The sequence below is a fragment of the Mirounga leonina genome, unplaced genomic scaffold, assembly GCF_011800145.1.
Source record: "Mirounga leonina isolate KUSES-001 unplaced genomic scaffold, KU_Mleo_1.0 Mir_151, whole genome shotgun sequence".
NCBI classification, from domain to species: Eukaryota; Metazoa; Chordata; class Mammalia; order Carnivora; family Phocidae; genus Mirounga; species Mirounga leonina.
In genome coordinates this window covers 52,665,541-52,690,802 of record NW_023270377.1, presented here as the reverse complement: position 1 = coordinate 52,690,802, position 25,262 = coordinate 52,665,541, and the positions used below count along the sequence as shown (strand labels likewise).

Here is a 25,262-nt window from a genome sequence, read left to right as displayed (position 1 = left end):
TCTTTAAAAAAATAAATAAAATAAAATTCGAAATTATACTTCTTTCCACAGAACCCAAAAGTAGCTACTAATTATTTGCCAATTCATTTAAAAGTCTTGATCTTTCTTTCAATATCACTGATATTTACCTAACTGAATGTTCACTATCCCATATAACTGTCAACTTCTATTTTCCCCAAACTGACCTGCCATCAGCTCCCTTCATTCTATTTGCTTCACTTCTGAGCTATCACTAAAGTCAATGTCCCTGCTAGGAATGCCCTTTTCACTTTTTTCATCTAAATTAGATAATCTTTTTTATTTAACTCACTTAACTTCTACACTCTCTTAAAGCCTTTCTAAGGAAACCCAGATACATCAGAGCAATCTGCCACCTTTAAATCACTCGAATGTTTTATTTTTCCATTTCAGATCACAACATCCTCAATACCCTTATAATAAAACAACGGAAGTTTACTAGGTAGGTACCTCATACAAGGGAAGATCGTGAAATCTTTCTGTGAGGAACACAAGGAAACACAAAGACTAGTATCAGACCAAAGACTTTGCAACTGCAGCTGTTTATTAAATGCTGGTTTGTGGGCTGCTAAAGTTCCCAAGGACACAGCTGTCAAGTACATTTCTTCTGGATGAGAAATAAGTAATAAGAGTACCATAAATCCTGGTACTTTTTAGAGGAAAGTAAGGAACAGAAGGAAATGACTGCTCAGAACCACACGAGAAGCTTTTCCAGACTAGATTTACCCAGTCCTGCTCCCCACCTATAGTAACAGAATGGAGTAGACAGGGGATGATGCAGATATCACAGCATGCAGAAGCTCCCAGGTAAGTCCAACAGTACCTCACACTTTTGGACTCACTGGCCTACTTACTAAATTATTTAAACATGACATACTATTTTTGATCATTTACAAATCTTTAGAATAGGTATGAAATTTATTTTACTATTCAAAGTCAAACCTCTAAGAATTGAATTTTAAAAAAATCCAGTAGTGTGCATTTCAGAACTCAGTCACTGCTGAGAATTTTGGGCACAGTGAAATAAATGAAATGCATCTGCCATTATCACTTTATCTGTTGCTATAAAATAAAGCCATTTCCTAATAGTCAAAAATAAAATTACCTGTAGCATTAAGACTACTGTTTTCACCACATTCCACTGTGATTTTCTGCCATCCACAATCACGGTAAATCCTCTAGCCTTACACTTTTCACTGAAACAAACAAACAAAATACAAAGTATTAAAACAGGCTTCACACTTTATTCTTTATAATCCTAAATAAAGTCTATAGCTTAATCGTATATGGAGCAGCATTAATCTCACTTGGTTTGGTTTACACTGTCATTAATAAAATTCTTCAGGGTATCCTTTCAGTTTCTTCAGGAAATTTGATTTTTCTCATTTTAGGAAGCATTGACAATTTACAAACTAATTTGGCAAGAAAATTACTCTAAAGGTACAGGAAGTCAATGTCTTAAAAAGAGAAGAAATCAGAGCAACATTCAGTCTCAAGAGCCTTTCAATTTCTTCATTTATGAAATGGGATTCCAGTGAAGTATGTAACTAATGACTGCCAAGTGCATACATACTTCTTGCCTCTCCTTCCTGCCAGAAGTAGAAGTGATAGTTTAAAACAGGTAGAAAATAGGGGCACCTGTGTGGCTCAGTTGGTTAGACATCTGCCTTTGGCTCAGGTCATGATCCTGGGGTCCTGGCACCGAGCCCCGCATTGGGCTCTCTGCTCAGTGGTGAGTCTGCTTCTCCCTCTCCCTCTGTCATCTCTCTCACTTTCACTCTCTCTCAAATAAATAAAATCTTTAAAAAAAAAAAAAAAAAAACAGGTAGAAAATAGACTAAGCTATTACTAAACCTTTGGAAATGGATTTCTTGGGTGTTCTTTTGGGAAAATTTAATGAAATGAGGTAGTACTTGGTCTACATAGTAGTTAAAAACTTGAATACACCACGTCTGAACATACACCCCCCTCATCTTTGCATTCTCAGTTCCTTGACCAGCAAAATATTATCTTGAGTGTCAGAATATGTTATTACTACACATTACATTCAATTATTCAAGTATTAACTAAACACTTCCCAGAAGCCTACCCTAGTAAAATATAACAACTACACTAAAAAACTCCATGCTAAAGACCAAACTCCATAGCTACTTTATGATTATTATTTTTTTACTTAAAAAATGAATTCAATGCAAGGATCTCAAGTGCTCTCTCTCCAATACAGAAGAAACTGCAGTTTTACTTAGCAGAGCAAGGATTTGGTAGTGAAACCTCTCCACACTCAAAGTTCTATCAATCGCATACATTATAGGAAAGGTAATCAGCAAACCGTTTCCTAAGATTTAAATCCAACAATCCTGAGGATTTTACTAATCCTGCTTTACTTCCTCCAAGTTTTCACATCAGCCTCAAGAGGATTCTTGGAGAAGTGATGTCTAAATCTACCAAGCAACAGTAAAGTTACAAGTATGAGGATGGTACTGCTAAAGATTTATAAGAACAGGGGCCTCTGTAGGCAGGAACAGAAGCTGAGCTTCCAAAGAAAAAGGGAACTGTTCAAAAGATGACACAAATTGAAATATATGTTCATACAAAAAACGTGCACACAAATGTTCACAGCAGCATAATTACTAACAGCCAAAAGTAGAAACAAGTCAACTGTCCATCAATGATGAACAGAAAAACAAAAATCTATATATAATGGAATATTATTCACTATAAAAATGAATGAAGTACTGGGGCGCTGGGAGGCTGTCAGTTAAGTGTCTACCTTCAGCTCAGGTCATCTCAGGGTCCTGGGATTGAACCCCATAGCAGGCTCCCTGCTCAGCAGGGAGTCTGCTTCTCCCCCTCCCCCGTGCTCCTGCTGTGGATCTTTCTCTCTCTCTCACATAAATAAATAAAATCTTTTTTTTTAAACAATCTTTTTTTTTTTTAAAGATTTTATTTATTTATTTATTTGACAGAGACAGCGAGAGAGGGAACACAAGCAGGTGGAGTGGGAGAGGGAGAAGTAGGCTCCCCGCTGAGCAGGGAGCCCGATGTGGGGCTCAATCCCAGGACCCTGGGATCATGACCTGAGCCAAAAGCAGACGCTTAACAACTGAGCCACCCAGGCACCCCATAAATAAAATCTTGAAAAAAAAAAAAAAAGGTACTGATATATGTTACAACATGGATAAACCTTGAAAACATTATGCTAAGTGAAAGAAGTCAGACACAAAAGCCCACATATTGTACGATTACATTTATATGAAATGTCCAGAATAAACAAATACACAGAGACAGATCATACAGATTAGTAGCTGCTAAGGGCTAAGAGGAGAAGAGAGTGGGGAGTGACTGCTAATGGGTGCAGCATTTCTTTTTGGCCCAATGGATGAGTGTGTAATGGTCACACAACCTTGTCAATATACTGAAAACCACTAAACTGTACAATTTAAAAAGTTGATGTTTAAAGTATGTGAATTATAACTCAATAAAAAAATGCTGAAGTACTCCATTTTTGGATTTTGCATTTTAAAATAAAGGACTAAGTATTCTTTGGTGGGGGGAATGTGAGGCAATACAATGATCACTTTGGATTAGCAAGAGCATATAAAGACTTGCTTGGGGAAGCAAATCTGACATCTAATTGCAAGCTATAGGATCAGGTAAGGAGGAAATTCTTGGAGTTCCTCACCAATAAGACATCTAGGAAGACCACTAAAACTTAGGCAGGATACAAGTAACTTAGGTAAGGATACCTCACCAAAAGAGACCAACCTAGGTAAGGCAGCTGGCTATTGGGTGGTCTTCAGAGAAGTAAAAGCAACTCAGGGTCTCTACCAATGCCTTATGGAAATTTGCAGGAGGGGAAGATAAGACACACAGAGTTGTCCAGTAGAAGGCTTCCCTTTCTGGTACTACAGCCAAGAGAAGTGTGCCATCCCCATAATTTGGTACTTTCTTCTCAATTGGCATCTGCTTCTCAGAGATACAGGTTACACGACCATTTTGTTAAAAGAAGTTTTACACGAATAACACATTTTTATTTCAAAGCACACTCTAAATTAATCTGTATCTTAAGAGAAAGAAAATAATGAAGCTTGCAAATACCATCTGCAGTGATCTTAAGGGCATAAAGTACTCTAAATTTATCTTTTAGGGTACTTAAAAAAAACAGCCTTAATCATAATTTTCTCACATTTTACTAAGATAATGAAAATACATACACAACTGAGAGATACTATTTGAAAACTGCAAGACCAAATGATCTTTCAACTACATGAAAGGATTGTTTTACTTTCTTTTTTTACTTCATTCCTATAAGTGGAATGATAGTTTCAAGTATTTTTTTTTTTTTAAGATTTTATTTATTTATTTGACAGAGAGAGCACAAGCAGGGGGAGCAGGCAGAGGGAGGACCCTGGGATCCCAGGGCCCTGGGGTCACGACCTGAGCCAAAGGAAGATGCTTAACCGACTGAGCCACCCAGGCGCCCCTCAAGTATTTTTTAACATTCTTAATTTAGAAGCATGTTCTGTCCTTTATAAAAGGGTATGTTAGAGGAGCTGCAGTACTAGTATTAATGAAAACTCCTATTGCTTTTAACATGTTTATAATTACATCTAAAGAACAATAACAAAAAAATCTATTAACACCTATCTCCTTGTTCCTCCCCCATTAGAGCCTTTCAAGGGTGAGGTGGCTGAGTTTAAAACTACTATGAAAAGAGGAGAGGCTCCTTAACAAGCCCACTCACTTTGATTAGAAACATACTGTCAATGGATTTCTCGGGTTCAGTACATTGTAGCTCTTCACTAATTTCTTTGATTACAACTAAGGGTTCCTTCTTTTCCACTCATACAGCTCTGCTTACACTTATATTATGGCAACTAATTTCACTTATACTTTTCTTGTAATTACTTGTTTACAATTTATCTTCATTGGATAACATGCTTCCAGAAAGCGAGGATGTTATCTTACTGATATCCTGGCAGCTTTTAGCACAGTGCGTTAAACAGAGACGGCCTTTAGAGATGTTAGAGGGAGGGCACCTGGGTGGCTCAGCTGTTAAGCGTCTGCCTTCGGCTCAGGTCATGATCCCAGGGTCCTAGGATCGAGCCCCACATCGGGCTCCTTGCTCGGCGGGGAGCCTGCTTCTCCCTCTCCCACTCCCCTTGCTTGTGTTCCCTTCTCTCGCTCTCTCTGTTAAATAAATAAATAAAATCTTTAAAAAAAAAAAGAAGAAGAAGAAGAAGAAATGTTAGAGGGTGCACTACACATCAGTCCCTAGTCAGAAAGCAACAATGGCTTTCCTTCTCCTTCAGAACTGAAGCCTTTACCATGGCCTACCAGGTCCTCTAAGATCTGATTCTGGCCTCTCTAATCTGACCACAGTTCTACAACTCTGGACCTCTCTCAAACTGCTCCCACCATACTACCTCCTTGCTGATCTCACAATGTGCTGAGCCTCCTCCTGCCTCAGGGTCTTTGCACTAACTGCTCTCTCTGTCATAAATGCTCTTTCTTAAATGCTCTTGCATTTGATGTATGTACGGCTTGCCCCTCACTTCCATTATCTCTGGTAAAACATCATCCTATCATTTTGTAAAATATTGCCACACATGCCATCTCTCTTAACTTTATATGCTTTGTCTTTATAGTATTCATGAACATCCAATATATTCTGAATTTATTTGTAATATTAGTTGGATCATTATGTGCACGTGCATAATAAGGGCGGGGACTGGGTGTCCTTTGTTCACCCATTTCCTCAGCACCTGGAACAATGAGGAGCTCATTATACGGTCTCACATATTTACTGAGTGACTAAAGACTTATGATCTTAATGTCTATGTGATTTTTGGCAAATTATTAAACCTCTGCATTCTAATGTTTATTCTGTAACATAAATGAGTTTTTCTACAATTAGGAAGAACTTAAGATTCAAGTTTGAATTTTAAAAAAAATCAAAACTTGAAAAAAATGGAAAGGTAACTTTAGATTTTGAATCATTACAGAATCAACAGTAATCTAATCAAGATTAATCTGGGCAAGTACTTGGCATATTTCTAGAAAAAAATTAAGAATGGAGAAGGTGGTTAGTCTAGATGATTGTTAACGTACTTTCCAATCTTGATGAAATTGGATGATCAATAAGCTAAAAAATACTGATTTTAAATACAGGTATTTTATTTTTATTGTACTTCGCTTTACTGCACTTCACAGATAACTACATTTTCTACAAATTGAAGGTTTGTGACAACCCTGCGTCCATCAACTCTATAGGCGGCACTGTCCCAACAGCATTTGTTCACTTTATGTCTCTGTGTCACATTTTAGTAATTCCCGTAATATTTCAAACTTCAAATTATTATATTTGTTATGGTGATCTGTGATCTTTGATGTTCCTATTATAATTCTTTTGGGGTGCCACAATCCATACCCATGTAAGATGGAGAACTTACTGTTATGTGTTGACTGTTCTACCTACTGGTTGTTCCCCCGTCTCTCCCTCTCTTTTGGCCTCCCTAGTCCCTGAGACACAATAAGACTGAAATTAGGCCAGTTAATAACCCTTCAGTGGCTTCTCACTGTTCAAGTGAAATGAAGAGTCTCATGTCTTTTACTCTGAAACAAAAGCTAAAAATGATTAACCCTAGTGAGGAAGACATGAAGAAAGCTAACAGGCTAAAAGCTAGGTTTCCTGCACTAGTCAGCCAAGTTGTAAATACAAAGGAGATATTTATGGAAGGAAATTAAAAGTGCTACTCCTGTGAACAAATGAACGATAAGAAAGAAAAACATTCCTATTGCTAATATGGAGAGAGTTTGAGTGGTCTGGATAGAAATCCAAACCAGCCACAACATTCCCTTAAGTCAAAGCCTAATCCAGAGCAAGGCCCTAACTCTCTTCAATTCTAGGAAGGCTGAGAGAGGTGAGGAAGCTGCAGGAGAAAGTCTGAAGCTAGCAGAGGTTGGCTCATGAGGCTTACGGAAAGCTGTCTCTATAATGTAAAAGTGCAAGGTAAAGCAGCAAGTGCTGATATAGAAGCTGCAGAAGTTCTCCACCAAAACATCTACCTAGGATCATTACTGAAAGTGGCTACACTCTACAACAGATTTTCAATGTAGACAAACAACCTTCTATTGGAAAAATATGCCATCTAGAACTTGTGCAGCTAGAGAGAAGTCAGTGCCTGGCTTCAAAACTTCAAAGGACAGGGGCGCCTGGGTGGCACAGTCAGGTAAGTGTCTGACTCTTGGCTTTGGCTCAGGCTGTGATCACAGGGTCGTGAGATTAAGCCCCATGTCTGGCTCCATAATCAGCATAGAGTCTGCTTAAGAAAAACTCTCTCCCTCTCCCTCTGTCCCCCACCACCAAGGGGCATGCTCTCTCATGTGCACTCTCTCTCTCTAAAATAATTAAATCTTTAAAAAAAAAAAAAAAAGGACAGACTGACTCTCTTGTCAGAGGCTAATGCAGCTGGTGACTAAATTGAAGCCAATGCTCATTTACCATTCCAACAATCCTAGGGCCCTTCAGAATTATGATAAATCAGGGCACCTGGGTGGCTCAGTTAGGCGACTGACTCTTGGTATCAGCTCAGGTCTTGATCTCAGAATCGTGAGTTCAAGCCCCAGTGGGCATGGAGACTACTTAAAAAAAATTAAAAAATAGAAAAGGATTATGCTAAATCTACCCTGCCTATACTCTATAAATGAAACAACAAACTCTGGATGAAACTACATCTGTTTACAACATGGTTTACTGAAAAGGTTTAAGCTCACTATAGAAATCTACTACTCAGAAAAAAAAAAGATACCTTACCTTTTAAACTATTACTGCTCATTGACAATGCATCTGGTCACCTAAGAGCTCTGATGGAGATGTACAGTGAGATTAATGTTGTTTTCATGCTTGCTAACATGACATCCATTCTGCAGCCCATGGGTCAAGGAGTAATTCTGACTTTCAAGTCTTATTATGTGAGAATATTTCATTAATCTATTGCTGCCAGAGACAGTGATTCTTCTGATGGATCTGGGCAAAGTAAATTGAAAGCCTTCGGGAAAGGATTCACCATTCTAGATGTTATTAAGAACATTCATTGATTTATGGGAAGAGATCAAAATATAAATATTAACAGAAGTTTGGGAGAAGTTGATTCCAACCCTCACGAATGACTTAGGGATTCAAGACTTCAATGGAGGAAGTAAAGGCAAATATGGCTTTTCTGTGATATTCACTTCATTGCAGTGGTCTAGAACTGAACCTGCAATTATCTCCAAGATTTGCCTGTATATACTGAATATACTGTTGAAAGAAAGTGTTAAGACAAATAAAGTTTTCAGTATTTCTTTTATAATACTGTATTATTTCATATGTTAACTATCAACTGTGATAGATTTAGGTTAAATGTGAATAAATACTGGGGCTCCTGGGTGGCTCAGTTGTTAAGCATCTGCCTTCAGCTCAGGTCGTGATCCTGGGGTCCTGGGATTGAGCCCCACATCGGGCTCCTTGCTTCTCTCTCTCCCGCTCCCCCTGCTTGTGTTCCCTCTCTCACTGTGTCTCTCTCTGTCAAATAAATAAATTAAATCTTTAAAAAAAAAATGTGAATAAATACTAACACTTATCAATAGATATTGCGCTGTGATTACAGCTCAGGTGGCTGCAAAGCAGAATTAGAAACACAGGCTAGCAGCCCAACTGCCAGGTTCTAAATCCCCCTCTAGCCCTGATTCACCACATGGTCTTGGTCAAGATACCTAAATTGCCCACTCTTTCTGTCTCAGATCCCTCATACACAAGACAGGGGTAATGATGACTGTACTCATAAGTTTGTTATGAGAATTGTATGACTTAACGTTATTTGTTACTTCCTTAAATATAAGATATTCTTTTCATATATGCCTCCTAATCATCATCCATAAGTAAATCCTCAGGTCCATTTGAATCTAAAGTCCTAAAAAGGAAAGAAAGACCAGCCTAGACAAACTTCTTATCCATCAAAATAGTTTCTACTGAGCCACCAACTTCAGTATGCTTATTTGCTTTTCCAAAAAATGTAAGCTGTTCTGAGAATGCTCAGTTACTAGGTCCAATCAGCCCACATTTGAGAAACTGAAGTAGTAAAATAAAAAGCAGAAACCCATACCCATAAGCTATACTGACCACTGACTAAGAATGAGGTAGTACACTGAGCTATGAAAAATACAAATTATAGTTTCTCCCCTCAAGGAGTTCAGAATCACTTAGTGCCTACTTTATACTCATAGACATTACATTATTTAATGTTACTAGGGAAACAATATATGCTTTTGAAATTTAAAAAAAAGACAAATAATAAATGTAAAAATAAATAAAAATTTGGGCACCTGGGTGGCTCAGTCAGTTAAGTATCTGCCTTCGGCTCAGGTCATGATCCCGGGGTGCTGGGATTGAACCCCACATTGGGCTCCTTGCTCAGCAGGGAGCCTGCTTCTCCTCTCCCTCTGCCCCCCGCTCACGCTTGCTCTCTCGCTATCTCAAATTAATAAAATCTTTAAAAATAAATAAATAAATAATAAAAATTTCAGAACCATCATTAAACACATCATGGTTAAACTCCTAAAGAATCAGAAACAGCAAGGGCTGTAAGTTTAGATAACAGCAGAATCTGGAAAAGATCTATATAAAGGAGCTAATAAAATTTAGTGTGAAAGGAGCACCTTAAAGAGCCTAAGGAATACAGAGCATAAAGAATATGAGCAAAGGCACCACATATTAATTTGAGAAAGTTTCTTAATTTCTCTGCCCTTTTTCATATATGAAATAGAAATAATATTATCTTATTATTTTGAAAACTTAGTTAATACAAGTACTTAAAACTAAGTGCTTTGCATAATAAGTGTTCAAGAAATATTAACTGAAAAGGTGAGTCGAATCATGTAAGGTTTTGGCATAGCAGTTAAGAAGGCTGAAAGACTGCTTTTGAGAGCAAAGACCTAGTCTTTCCTGCCTTCACAATGCACGACGCACAAAATAAATGTCTACCGAATTGAATTCACCATGCAGTAAGAAGACGAGGTCATACAAACTGGGAAGGAAGAAACTGTTGTTTCAGTGAAATTAATCCTGTTTTATGTGCAAAGTGGTAAGAGAATAGGGACAGAGAAGTTAGCCTGGCTATTGTTGTACTAGTCCAGCTTGACAACTTAGCCATCCCTTGACGTGAACTTAAGCATATGAAAAGAAAGAGAAAGGAAAGAAAAATAAAAACTACATGGCAAAGAAAGCGAATACTGGCTTAGCAGTTCCATTTTAAAACAGCACATTATAAATTTTCAATACATATATGTTGAATGAGTGAGATGACTTATTAAAAAAAAAAACACTCATCAAGAGCATAAAGGGGCACCTGGGTGGCTCAGTTGGTTAAACGGCTGCCTTCAGCTCAGGTCACGATCTCAGGGTTCTGGGATCAAGCCCCACATCAGGCTCCATGTTCAGAGGGAAGCCTGCTTCTCCCCTGCCTGCCGTTCCCCCTGCTTGTACTTGCTCTCTCTCACTCTTTCTGTGTCAAATAAATAAATAAAATCTTAAAAAACAAAAAAAGGAGCATAAAGCATGTTAAGGGGCACCAGGGTGGCTCAGTCAGTTAAATGTCCTACTCTTGATTTCAGTCCACGTCAAGTCCTGTGTCAGATTCTGTGCTGCGTGTGGAGTCTGCTTAAGATTCTCTCTCTCCCTCTGCCCCTCCCCAGCCCATCCTTGCTCACTCTCCCTCTCTAAAAAATAAAAAAATCTAAAAATTAAAAACAAAACAAAAAGCATGTTCAAAGCACTTAACCACAGTACTTTGAAGTAACTCTAAGGTCAATACAATTATAACCCCATTTGCTAAAAGTACATTTCTTAAGGAGGAAAAGGGAAGGTGCTGGCTCAAACTTCCTTGGAAGCAAGTCCCATTAAAAATATATATATATATATTAAATAAAGAGGGGGAGCCATCCCAGTCACACTCTCACAGACTATATTGAACATTCCAAAATCTAAGAAGACAAATCCATGATCAATTAAGGGTGTTAGACTCATATTCAAATTATCTTTTAATTGCTCTGCAGAGTCCTATAAGCTCCAAGAAGGCTCCTTAAAAGTGAGGGAGGGGGCAATGCAGTGGAAGTGGAGTTTGAGAAGGGAAGATGATGATGAGCAGAAACAGCTGTGGACCTCCATTTCTATTTGTTTTATAAATTTGGCTTCTGTGTCAGACTTTCTTTGAAGAAAAATGTCCATAGTTAGATTTTTTATAAATTCTGAACATATAGAATATATACCTTACAGAATACTAGTAGTTACATAGTCCAGAAGGGAGTGGCATGATATATTTCAAGTGCTGAAAGGAAAAAAAAGAACCTACAACCAAGAATACCCTACCTAGCAAGACTATCACTTAGAATTGAAAGATAAAAAGTTTCCCAGACAAACAAAGTTAAAGGAGTTCATCACCACCAAAACAGTCTTATGAGAAATGTCAAAGGACATTCTTTAAGTCGAAAACAAGATAGCATAACTAGAAGAAAATTATGAGAAAATTTCACAGGTAAAAGTAAACATATAGTAAAACTAGCAGATTAATTACTTATAAAGCCAGTATCAAGATTAAAACACAAAAGTAGTAAAATCAATTATATCCACAAAAATTCCAAGGAATACACAAAATAAACGGATATAAAATATGACATCATATACATAAAATATGGGGGGGTAGTAAAAATTTAGCACTTTTAGAATGTGTTCTAACTTAAGCAATTATCAACACAGACTGCTATACATAGGGAATGTTACATATAAACTCAATGATAACCACAAATCAAAAACCTATAATAGATAAACAAAAGAATAAAGAGAAAGGATTCCAAGCAGAACACTACAGAAAGCCATCAAATCACAAGAGAGCAGAAGAAAGGAACAGACAAGAACTACAAAAACAGGGCGCCTGGGTGGCTCAGTTGGTTAAGCAACTGCCTTCGGCTCAGGTCATGATCCTGGAGTCCCTGGATCAAGTCCCGCATCGGGCTCCCTGCTTGGCAAGGAGTCTGCTTCTCCCTCTGACCCTAACCCCTCTCATGTGCTCTCTCTCATTCTCTCTCTCTCAAATAAATAAAATCTTAAAAAAAAAAATTTTTTTTAAATAAAAATAAAAAAAAGAACTACAAAAACAATCAGAAAACAATTAACAAAATGGCAATTAAGTACATACCTATCAGAATTACTCTAAATATAAATTGACTAAATGCTCCAATCAGAAGACACTGGGTGACTAAATTGATTAAAAAAAAAAAGCTGCCTACAAAAGACTCACTTCTGACCTAGACACATACAGACTGAAAGTAAAGGGATGGAAAAGGATATTCCAGGCAGAAGGAAGCAAAGAAGAAAAAAAACACTGGGATAGCAATACTTATATCAGACAAAATAGACTTTATTTATTTATTTATTTATTTTTAAATGTTTTATTTATTTATTAATGAGAGTCAGAGAGAGAGAGAAAGAGAGAGAAAGGCAGAGACAGAGGGAGAAGCTGGCTTCCCGCCTAGCAGGGAGCCCTATGCGGAACTCGATCCCAGGACCCTGGGATCATGACCTGAGCCGAAGGCAGACGCTTAACCACCTGAGCCACCCAGGCGCCCAGACAATATATACTTTAAAAGAAAGACTGTAGCAAGAGACAAACAGTGGCCATTGCATAATGATAAAAGGATCCATCCAACAAGAGAACGTAACAATTGTAAATATCTAGGCACCCAACATAAGAGCATCTAAGTACACATAACAAATTTTAACAGACATAAAGGGAGAAACTGACAGTGATGCAATAATAGTAGAGGACTTTAACAACCCACTTACATCAATGGATAGATCATCTGAACATAATTACTAACAAGGAAACAATGGCTTTGAATGACACATTAGGCCAGATGGACCTAAAAAATATATACAGAACAATCCATCCAAAAACAGCAGAATACATATTCTTTTCAAATGCACATGGAACATTCTCCAGGATAGATCACATGTTAGGTCACAAAACAAGTCTCAATAAATTTAAGAAGACTGACATATAAAGCATCTTTTCCTACCACAACAGTATGAAACTAGAAATCAATTACAAGAAAAAAACTAGAAAAAACACAAACACACAGAAGCCAAACATGCTACTAAACAACCAATGGGTCAACGAAGAAATCAGAGAAAATAAAAAAATACATGAAGACAAATAAAAACAAAAACACAACAGTACAAAATCTTTGGGATGCAGCAAAAGCAGTTCTAAAACGGAAGTTCTTAATGATACAAACCTACCTCAAGAAACATGAAAAATCTCAAATAAACAATCTAATCTTACACCTAAAGGAATCAGAAAAAGAACAAACAAAACCCAATGTCAGAAGGAAGGAAATGATAAAGATGAGGGTAGAAATAAATAAAATAGAGACTATAAAAAAAATAAGAAAAGGTCAAAGAAACAAAGAGCTGATTCTTTAAAAAGATAAACAAAATTGATAAACCTTTAGCTGGACTAATCAACAAAAAAATGGAACTCAAATAAATAAAATCAGAAAGGATAAAGGAGGACAACTGACACCACAGAAATATGAAGAATTAGGGGGCGCCTGGGTGGCTCAGATGGTTAAGCATCTGCCTTCGGCTCAGGTCATGATCCCAGGGTCCTGGGGTGGAGCCAAGCATAGGGCTCCTGGCTCAGCAGGGAGCCTGCTTCTCCCTCTCCCTCTGCCTCTCTCCCTGCTCATGCTCTCTCTCTCTCTGTATCTCTGTCTCAAATGAATAAATTAAAAAATATATATATGAAGAATTAGAGGAGATAATGCTATAAATAATTATATGCCAACAAATTAAACAACCTAGATGAAATGGATCAACTCCTAGAAACAAACAATTTTCTAAAACTGCATCAGGAAGAAATAGAAAATTTGGACATACTGATTACTAGTAACAAAATTGAATTGGTAATCAAAAAACTCCCAAACAAACAAAAGTCCAGGACAAGATGGCTTCGCAGATAAATTCAACCAAATATCTAAAGAGTTAATACCCATTCCTATCAAACTATTCTGAAAAATAGAAGAGGAAGGGAAACTTCCAAATTCATTCTGTAAGGCCAACATTATCCTGATACCAAAACCAGATAAAGATAATACAGAAAAAGAAAAATATAGGCCAATATACCTAAAGAACGTGGATGCAAACATCCTCAACAAAATATAAGCAAAGCACATTTAATAATACATTAAAAGGATTATTCACCATGACCAAGTAAGATTTATTCCAGGGATGAAAGGATGGTTTGATATTTGCAAATCAATCGATGTTATACCATGACATTAACAAGAGAAAGGATAAAAACTGCATGATTATGTCAATAGATGCAGAAAAAGCATCTGACAAAACACAACATCTGTTCATGATAAACATTATCAACAAAGTGGATTTAGAGGGAACATACCTCAACATAATAAAGGCCATATAAGAAAAACCCACAGCTAAAATCATACTCAATGGTGAAAAATGGAAAGCATTTCCTTTAAGATCAGGAACAAGACAAGGATGTCTACTCTCACCACTTTTGTTCAGCATAGTACTGGAAGTCAGCACTCAAACAAGAAAAAGAAATAAAAGACATCCAAACTGTTAAGAAAGAAGTAAAACTGTCATTATCTGAAGATGTCATATACAGAAAACTCTAAAGATGCCACCAAAAAACTATTTGAAGTAATAAATGAAATCAGTAAAGTTGTAAGATACAAATTAATATAAAGAAATCGGATGATTTTCTATACACTAGTAACAACACAGAAGAAAGAGAAATTTAAAAAACAATCTTGTACATTGGCTTTAGCAACATACTTATGGATATGTCTTCTCAGGCCAGCGAAACAAGAGCAAAAATAAACTACTCAGACTATGCCAAAATAAAAAGCTTTTGCACAGCAAAGGAAATCATCAACAAAACAAAAAGGCAACCTAGGGGAAGCTATTTGCAAGGGATATATCCAATAAGGGGTTAATATCAAAAATATATAAAGAACTTCTATAACTCAACACCAAAAAAAAGTAGTATGATTAAAAAACAGGCAGAAGACCTGAACAGACTGAGCCACCCAGGCACCCCAGAAGCATGCATTTTTTTATCACAAACTTAATCACAAGCTGAATGTGTCTTCTGGAACTTAGCCTCAATGACATGTTCCTCCAGTGTCACTAGAGGAAAACCGAGCATGTTCATGAAAAAAGTTTGTAAGTCTCTAACCTCTAATTCTTACTTAAGCATTTTTCATGAATAATTCTGACTATCAGTAATTTGTGCAGTACATTCCAACTTCAGAACCTCACCTCACCTAAGATTCAACTATACTAAACTCTATTCATTTGAAATATGAAGATCTCTGGATTGGTATCAGCAATGATAGATTCTAGTCCCAGCTCTACTACTAACTAGCTGTATAATCCTGGGCAAGTAACTATAACCTGAGTCTCAATTCCCTCATCTACATAATAAGGCAGTTGGTTCAGATGGCCTCTAAGTTCACTAATCACATGTAACCATCTATGAATTATGCATACTTTTTCAGAATTTGTTAGCTGTATTTCTAGCTGGTATCATTTACCTAGAAACAGTTTGTTTGAATAATACAAATTAGCATTCAGCTCAGAGGATTAAGAAGGTTGTTATTCAATACTAACACAGCACACTGTCAGTTCTGCTAACTTTCCTTCCCAGAAAGTAAAAAAAAATTTGAAAATTCTCACTTGAAGACCTCTATTTCCCCAATACAGAAAAAAACAATCAGCAAGAGAACCATTAAATTACAGGCCAATATTGGAAGCAGGTATGATTTAAAGTCAGTGGTTCTAAAATACAGTTTTAACCCTATACTCTGCAAGGTGGTTTAAAACGAAATAATCCATTTTATCAATAATGCAAATACAGGAAGAATACAAAGAACTGTTCGACTAAAATGTTTAAAATTCATTATCTGGAGCTCATGAGCATTAAATAAGAGAGAATTTTGTTCCAAAACCACCTCTACATTTTACAAACAAAAGGTCTGTCCTCATTCGCGTTCTCTATTACAGCGGATTGCAAATCTGACTGCAAATAAGAATTATCTGGGAAGCTTAAAGGATTATAAAGGATTTTTTTTAAGATTTTATTCACTTATTAGAGAGAGAGAGAGCGAGAACATGAACGGGGGGGGGGGGGGAGATGGCCAGAGGGAAAAAGAGAAAGAGAATCCCAAGCAGACTCCACACTGAGCATGGAGCCCGACACAGGGCTTGACCCCAGGACCCCAAGATTATGACCCAAGCCAAAATCAACAGTCGGACGTTTAACCAACTGAGGCACCCAAAAGCCCAAAGGATGTATTTTTTAAAGATTTTAAGTAATCTCTACACCCAGTGTGGGGCTCAAACTCACAACCCCAAGATTAAGAGTTATATGCTCCACCAACTGAGCCAGCCAGGCACCCCATTAAAAGATTTTTTTTAAAAAAACATCTGATGAGCAGACCTCCCAAGAACAACTCGATCAGGGGCGCGCCTGGGTGGCTCAGTTGGTTAAGCGACTGCCTTCGGCTCAGGTCATGATCCTGGAGTCCCAGGATCGAGTCCTGCATCGGGCTCCCTGCTCAGCAGGGGGTCTGCTTCTCCCTCTGACCCTCTTCCCTCTTGTGCTGTCTCTCACTCTCTCTCTCAAATAAATAAAATCTTAAAAAAAAAAAAAAGAACAACTCAATCAGAATCTCTGGAGAGCATTAGAATTTTGAAAAAAAAAAAAAAATCTCCAGATGATTCTAACATGCAGTAAGACTTCAGCCTCCAAATATCACATATGGAAGAGGAAATTGGGGAGGGAGCTTATTTTTGTTGTTGAAGTGATGGGGAGGCTCAAGCAAAAAGAAAAGTTTGTTTTGTCTTCACCCAAGAAATACAAAATCCAAGGATCTTCAATTAAAACATAAACATTTTTTGCATTTTTTAAAATAAAAATGTTTTGAATTCCTAATAGCCTTTACTCAGTATATTAAAACCTACAGGTTTATATCTATATAGTGAAATAGTTATTTAAATAAAAGACGCTTTCTACTAAATTCCCTTCTCTGTGTTTTCTCAAGTTGCATGCTACAGAGATGCTCAGTCTTTGTGTTCCTTAAAGGTTGACAGTGCATACATTTTGGAAATCTGTATCACATTATCCAGTGCATTAAGAGCATATAATAATTCTTTCATCTGCTGTTGTATCAGAAATGATTGATTCTAGTGTTTTTAATTATAATTTCACTAATAAAAGCAGGTGACATAGCAACATACACCTTAATAACAGGAAACATTAGTAAGTGAATGACAACATATCAAGATTTTTAAAAAGACACCTTTAGAGTCACCTTGGAATGCTGAGTAGGTAGTCTAAGGTAACACTCAGCTCATCCATATTTGTCTGTTCCAGGCATAATGGAATTGTCAGAATGAGGCCACTCCGTCTGTCCTTTCCTCCTATTAGGAAAAAAAGATATAAATACAACATGTAATAGATATTAAAGCACTAAATAAATATGTTTGGGTCCAATGTTATTAAAACAAATAGTACTTAAGATATAAGTAAAAAGAACTATCTAATAGCTGCTTATTTTATATATTATAAATGTTTATAGTAGTATAGCAAAATTATACCAAATTTAGAAAGAATAAGAGAAAAAAATTCACCCATGAAATCTTCACTTAAACACAGCAATTATCATTCTGTTTAATTTTCTTCCATTTAGGCTGCTTCTTAATGTAATCAATTCATCAAGTACCTACTATACACCTAGCACTATAAGCATTTACAAGTAAAGTAAATTTCCAATCAACCCAGGAAGAAAGGCTTTACATCCTAAGAAATAACAGTTATGAAATATGAGTTTATCTGCTAGGGTGTGTTGTATATATATAAAGTATTACAAAAAAGGATTTAGAAAAATTAGAAAATGGTAAGAGCTGTGATAAAGGTGAAAAGCTTTGTAGAAAAGTTAAGACTTAAAAAAATAGGTAGAATTTATAAACCAAGTTAAAAGAGTATTAGAGTATTCTGTGATGAGGAATGATCTGAGTGAACTCACAGAGGTCAGACAGGACTTCTATTCACAAGGCAAGAAAAAGACCTGCCCAGCTAAGAAGAGCACATGGGACCTGGCTGTAGAAGCCTGAAAGCCGGGCGGTGGAACATACTCGCATTTCGTGGATGCTCAAGCCCTCTTCAATCTCCCATAAGCATTAAAATCTAACTAATACTTTTATACACACATATCTTCTTTGAAAGTTCCCCATGTGACTGACTTTGACACTGAAGTCCATTCTCTGACACAACTGACATTTACGGCAATTTTAGAAGCTTAAAAAACAGCAAATATTAAAGGTAAAAATTCTATATGATCTCTAGAAATCTATCACTAAAAACTGAAAGCTGTGAAGTGAAAAATACAACTACTATGAATGACATGAGGGCAATTCATGATGGACCAACCACAAATGATTTTCTTTTATTAGGTTAACCATATAAATTAATAATATTCAACCAGTTTGTTTAATCTGAATAAATATAATTTCAAATGGTTGAACTTAAGAGATAATCAATAGTGACTTCAACTACTCATGGTTTTTGTTCAGGTTTTATTTTTTTTAAATGAATTGCACCCATGGTTTTCAAGCTGAACCCCCCAAGTGATTTTGGTTTGAAAAGTTTTTCTCTATTACTAAAAAAAGGTGAAAACTATTGGTTGAAATAATTAATAGTCAATAGAGAAAGTCAAGAAGGGTGGGCTAAGGGAAATTTCATTTGCTCCTCAAAAATTGCTAAGCTTTACGCCTGCATTAAACCAAATGTGCAAAAAGGTTCATATCTGAACTGTAGCATTCTGACCCACTGTGGACTTGTCTTCAGAGGACAGTTCCAACATTCAGGACTACATTTAACCTCATGTCCTCAGCTTTCACCAAGGAACAATAAAATAATTACTAGAGTAAATGAAAAAGAGGGCATAGTTTAATTGCAGAAAAAAAAACCTTCAAGATAGATATGGCTGGGGCGCCTGGGTGGCTCAGTCGGTTAAGCAACAGACTCTTGGTTTCAGCTCAGGTCATGAACTCAGGGTCTTGAGATCAAGCCTCAAGACTGGCTCCATGCTCAACGGGGGGTGTGCTCAAGGATTCTCTCCCCCCGCCCTTGCACACGCCCACACCCTCTCTGTAAATAAATAAAATCTTTTTTAAAAAAGTAAATATGGCCAACAGAGTGAAATGCTGCACATAGATAAGTGTCATAAAGATGCAAAAATGTCACTGATAAAGATTACAGAAGAATAATAATATCCACTCTTGGCAACAGTGTGGTCAAACAGATATTTTCTTACACTGGTGGGAGAAACAGAAATTGAAACAATATTCTTAGAGGGTAATCCAACAAAACCTAACACAAATTTAAATGTAAATTCTCTTTAACAGCTCCACTTATGGGAATTTATACTGCTGAACTTGTACAAAGTACACGAACAATGAATAAGAATGTTTCCTGTAACACCATTAATATCAGAAAAGAATGGAGAAAACATAAGCGTCAACTGGTAAGAAAAGAAGCTGTATTTTAAAAAAGGAAATAGGGGCGCCTGGGTGGCTCAGTTGGTTAAGCAACTGCCTTCGGCTCAGGTCATGATCCCAGAGTCCTGGGATCAAGCCCCACATCGGGCTCCCTGCTCGGTGGGAAGCCTGCTTCTCCCTCTCCCACTCCCCCTGCTTGTGTTCCCTCTCTCGCTGTCTTTGTCAAATAAATAAAATCTTTAAAATAAATAAATAAATAAATAAATAAATAAATAAATAAATAAATAAATAAGGAAATACATTAAATAAGGAAATAAGAATACTAGTGGAATTCAATATTTTATTTTGTCCTTTATAATCCACACTAGAAAAACATACCAATTCAAAGAGAGATACAAGGGCACCTGGGTGGTTCAGTTGGTTAAGCAACTGCTTTTGGCTCAGGTCATGATCCTGGAGTCCCAGGATAGAGTCATGCATCGGGCTCCCTGCTCAGCAGGGAGTCTGCTACTCCCTCTGACCCTTCCCCCTCTCACGCTCTCTATCATTCTCTCAAATAAATAAATAAAAATCTTTAAAATAAAATAAAATAAAAACAAAGAGAGATACAATATACTTTTTAAAAAGGATGTTGGTAGCTTAATGATCAAGACAATTATGATAGGATCTAAAGAAAAAAAGAAATAAAAAGCAAGATAAAAAAAGTCCAAGTAACCCTAAACAGGCAGGTCATAGTACCTATTCCAAAGCATGTGCAAATTTACTCAATGATCCTTAATTCCAGAAAATCGCTATACCCAATGTACCATGTCCCTGCTCTTACACTAATAAAGTATCTTGCAGCTTCTCTTTGATTCTTAGCTGATACATACTTTAGGTTAATAACCAGATAAATTCAAGCCTGTATAACCCAGTTTGAACAGTAAAAAGTGAAAACCATGTAACTGATATTTCTTAATTCCTGCAAGTGCACTGAAACTATCTCACAGGAAGATGGAAGACAAAAGCTAGGCTGCAGGATATCATAAAAACTAATTCTATATTTCAAAAACAATTATTTAGGTGGGGGTTAGTCAATTATTCTTGGCCCATATTATTTCATTTTTATATAAAAAGATATGACATCTACCTTGTACAGGTCATTTTAATCAATTACAGAATAAATATTGGCCTGCCAAGTACCAACAGTGAGACGTGGCTCGCACAGCTATCCATTCTGACTAAAAGAGGTCTCAGAAATAAAAGAGGTCTCTGAAATGAAACCTTCCCAGAAAAATGCATTTCTGTCAAACTTATCAAAGAAAAAAGTTTAAACAAAACTATACATCAAACACTTCCAATTTTAAGAAGAAAGCATACCTGAAAGGAACGCAAGTTTTTTCTTCAGGATGGGTAATATTACTGAGGCCTCCATTTTACTCCAGTAAACTTTCTCACTTCTGAAAACAAAGAAAGTTAAATGTTAACTACAAGATAATTATTATTCTGTGAAATACATACTTATGATGGCTTATCCCAGGGGGTCTCAATTTCAGCATTACTGACATTTTGAGTCAGATTATTTATTTTTTTAAGAATTATTCTGTGCATTCCATTTAGCAGCATCCCTGGCCTCTACTCATTAGAATACAAATAGCACTCCCCCTTTCAAGCTGTGACAACCAAAATGTCTCTGAACATTGCCAAATATTCTCTGGTAGGCAAAAATCACAGCTGGTTGAGAATCACTAGCTTAACTGTTTTTGTTTGTTATTGTTTTGTTTTGTTTTTTTAAGTAGGCTCCACGCCCAACATGGCACTCTAACTCAGGACCCTCAGATCAAGAGGCACATGCTCTACCGACTGAGCCAGCCAGGAGCCCCACTGGCTTAACTCTTTTCCGGAGCAGTACTCTTGGGGTAGAACAGTGTCTGGTACATAGCAGTAAGTAATTCAATAAATTCTTGTTAAATAAAGGATTGAATCAATTACTCAAAGAGGCAATCTTTTCTCTAGTGCTCTCCTTATTAATTATACAGCTTAATTCCAAATATCTCACTCTTTCGGTTCCACTATTATTAAATGGCTATCTCTAATTTCTCATATTTTTGCTTCTCCATATCACATGGTAACACATCTTATCATGTTTACCTCAATATATTTCCTAATACACTGTTTCAATTATTGTCCCCACTGTTACTGTCTCCATTTCTCCACATTCTGAATTTTTTTTAAATCTCCAGGGAAAAATTTAATTAACCCAGCTGATGATCTCTTCCTATCAAGCTATAATTAACTGTTCTTGGTTTAGTTTTCTAGTGTTCACTTGGCCACAGCCAGGGGTTATGCCTAAATACAAAATACAATAAATATCCATACAGCAAGGCCTAAAGACAAGACAGTTTCTTGTCTTGTGCAGGCATCTGGAGGCTTAGCCAGCCCGGTATACTAATAAAACAGGATTTTGAGGAGAGCAGGACATTTAAAACAAAACAAAACAAAAAAAATCAAAGGTTCAATTATATTATCCACCTATACTTAGCTGCATGTCTGAGAGTATTCTCCAGCACATTTTATCCTTCCCTTCCCCATCCCACCTCACAGTGACCCACCATCGCAATATACTGTGACAGCTCCTTGCAATACCCCACGAATTTGCATTGTATTTAGTGAAGCCATACTCATTTTTTAACAGCCTCCTTTTTTAATTGAGATATAACTGACATGTGTACAATATGATTCACTATTTGCATATATTGCAAAGTGATCACAGTAAGTCTAGTTAACATCCCTCACCATAGTTACAAAATTTTTTTATGACAACTTTTAAGACCTACTCTCTTAGCAATTTCAAATATGCAGTAAAGTATTATAAACTATAGTCACCACAAAGCATACTCTTTTGAAAATAATTTTCAAGCAGAGTAGAAAATGTGACTCCATATGAAAATATATTACTTATTCAGCAAAAATTAGCTATGAACGTATCCCATTTCAGATACTGTGTTATCAGCTGGAACTAAAAACTCAAGTCATAGCCCTGCCCCCAAAAAAAAAGTCTTTTAAGGAAAAAAACTCAGGTATTAACGAAAAAAGATGTGGTCTTAATATTTGTCAAATAATGACTAAACAAGATTACTTAAATATATTATTTTACAGCTTCTGTGTATACAAAAAAAAATTACCATTATTTGTACCTGTGTACAAAGAAAAAATCACTATCAAACTAAATAGGATATATTTTTCAAGTTTTATTCTTGAATATTTGTTTGCAATTTGTTCATTTTTGTTCTACACTGGCCCCAGCTGACATACAACTAGTAGGAAACATGATGGAAAAGCTCACATTATACATTTTAAATCTAAAACCAGTAGCAAGAGTGCCTGGATGGCTCAGTCAGCTGAGTGTCTGCCTCTGGCTCAGGTCATGATCTCGGGATCCTGGGATGGAGCCCCACAGCAGGCTCCCTGCTCAGTGGAGAGCCTGCTTCTCCCTCTCCCTCTGCCCCTTCCCCCAACTTGTGCTCTCTCACTCTTTCTCACTCTATCTCAGGTACATAAAATCTTAAAAAATAATAATAGGGGCGCCTGGTGGCTCAGTCGTTAAGCGTCTGCCTTTGGCTCAGGTCATGATCCCAGGGTCCTGGGATCGAGCCCCGCATCGGGCTCCCTGATCAACAGGTAGCCTGCTTCTCCCTCTCCTACTCCCCCTGCTGTGTTCCCTCTCTTGCTGTCTCTCTCTCCATCAAATAAATAAAATCTTAATAAACAAATAATAATAATAAATAAAATAAAACCAGCAGTTCATACTTCCAGATCAATATCTTAACCTGATGAATCAGTTACCCAGCTCTACAAAAACCAAACAGGTCAGATTCATATCTATGGTCCCTTCTCTTGTGACCACCTTGTCAGAGACCAGATTTGAAAACTTGATAATGTGGGGGTTCAGAGTGAATTAGTTGTCCCCAGATATGCCACTTGAACATTCAGATTATTTTGAGCTAAAAACAAAAATAATCAAGGCCCAAAAGACACAGAAACTCTGACCTTCCCCCTAAATGCCTAAAAGAACTTAAAGGGCCTGCTCCAGGAAGAGAGCTATCACTATAGAAAACCACATTATAATATGAACTCAGAGCAGTAGACAGGGAGGAACTTAAGCAAACTTTGATCTTTGATTGAAGTCCTCTCTATAACTTATTGTTCCTATTGTTTCTATAGGGCCCAACATTTGTTTACCAAACATTTACTCTTTTTCATCTTCCTGTGAATTGCTTTCCTACCCCTTTCTCCTAAGTTCAGGATGACACATATACCTCATTTTGCCCGGCTGTCTTTAGAATCTCATAATTATGTGGATTCCCTATAGGTAATTAATTTGATTTTCTCCTGTCACTCTGTCTCATGTCAATTTAATTCTCAGACCAGCTCTGGGGCGCTTGGGTGGCTCAGTCAGTTAAGCATCTGCCTTTGTTCAGGTCATGATAACCAGGGTCCTGGGATCAAGCCCCAAATCCGGCTCCCTTCTCATCGGGGAGCCTGCTTCTCCGTCTTTCTCTGCCACTCCCCCTGCTTGCGCTCTCTTTCTCTTTCTCTCAAATAAATAAATAAAAGCTTTAAAAAAAAAAATTCTTAGACTAAAGAATCTTCAAAGGCAGAGAAAAAATTTTCCTCCCCAACAATAATTATGATAATAATGAAAATAAACATTTACTAAATATTTATTATAAGCCATACATTGTTCTAAATTATTTATTTGTATTAACTTATTTAATCCTCTGGAGCTTAGACAGGTTAAACATTGCCCAGCATCTCACAACTAGTTAAGTGGGGAAGTCAGGATTCATACCCAGGCAATATATTCCAGTAATGATATTCTCACACTACATTATCAACTTACTGATAAAACAGCTCTGAAAATATCCAGTGACATCTGGCCAAATGAACAAGATGGAGCTCTAAACTATATACAAAATTAATATATATACATATATATATAACATATATACACACACAAATATATATATATGAGATATACATATGTGCTATTGCCTTAATCCATGCTAAGGCACCATAACTTTTGCCTACCATTGCTTCTACAATCAACAGTGCAAATGGCAAATGATATAAGAATCGTTATAAACAGTTTTGACCTAAGAGACCACCCTATAAGCTGGAAACAAGAGAACTGCTGCTCTAGGTTGTCAATAGGATACTGCCACAAAGGAATTTCAACCTTGAAGGGGTAATACAGATACAGGAACAACGTAATCATAGAAACAGAACTGGCTTCCTAATTAAACTTTTCCTTTGGCATGAGCACAGACCAATTCTCAAATGCCTTTGGTTCCTTCCTATTTTCTGAGCCTATTTCTCCATCCTTATTATCAAGTCTGTGAGCTATATAACATCCTTCCAATAAATCCCTTTTCTGCTTAAGTTACCTAGAATATCCTTCCCATTTAGTCAATAGAGAAACTTGCTTGGTATAGGAAACAAAACCATAATTCAGAGTTTAGTAGATGGTGTCTGCAATCATTTAATTTTTTTTTTTAATTTTTTGTCATTTATTCTGAATGAAAATGTCCATCAATACTAAGGTTTAAACCACTGCCACACTAAAACCCAATTAACC

General features: G+C 36.8%; 1 protein-coding gene across 8 annotated transcripts in view; it reads right to left on the bottom strand.

The window, feature by feature from the left end:
* Positions 1 to 25,262, bottom strand: part of SESTD1 (SEC14 and spectrin domain containing 1) — a 151,131-nt gene that overhangs the window by 82,614 nt on the left and 43,255 nt on the right. For 7 of the 8 annotated variants that reach the window (XM_035007629.1, XM_035007633.1, XM_035007632.1 and 4 more), the window contains exons 2-4: positions 21,005 to 21,084; positions 17,458 to 17,566; positions 1,124 to 1,214 (exon numbers count right to left, since the gene is read on the bottom strand). In XM_035007629.1, the coding sequence (XP_034863520.1) occupies positions 1,124 to 1,214; positions 17,458 to 17,566; positions 21,005 to 21,059 (255 nt within the window). In that variant the 5' untranslated portion in view covers positions 21,060 to 21,084. Of the gene's footprint in view, positions 1 to 1,123; positions 1,215 to 17,445; positions 17,567 to 21,004; positions 21,085 to 25,262 lie in introns of those variants that run through there. The other variant, XM_035007634.1, reaches the window with a different exon arrangement.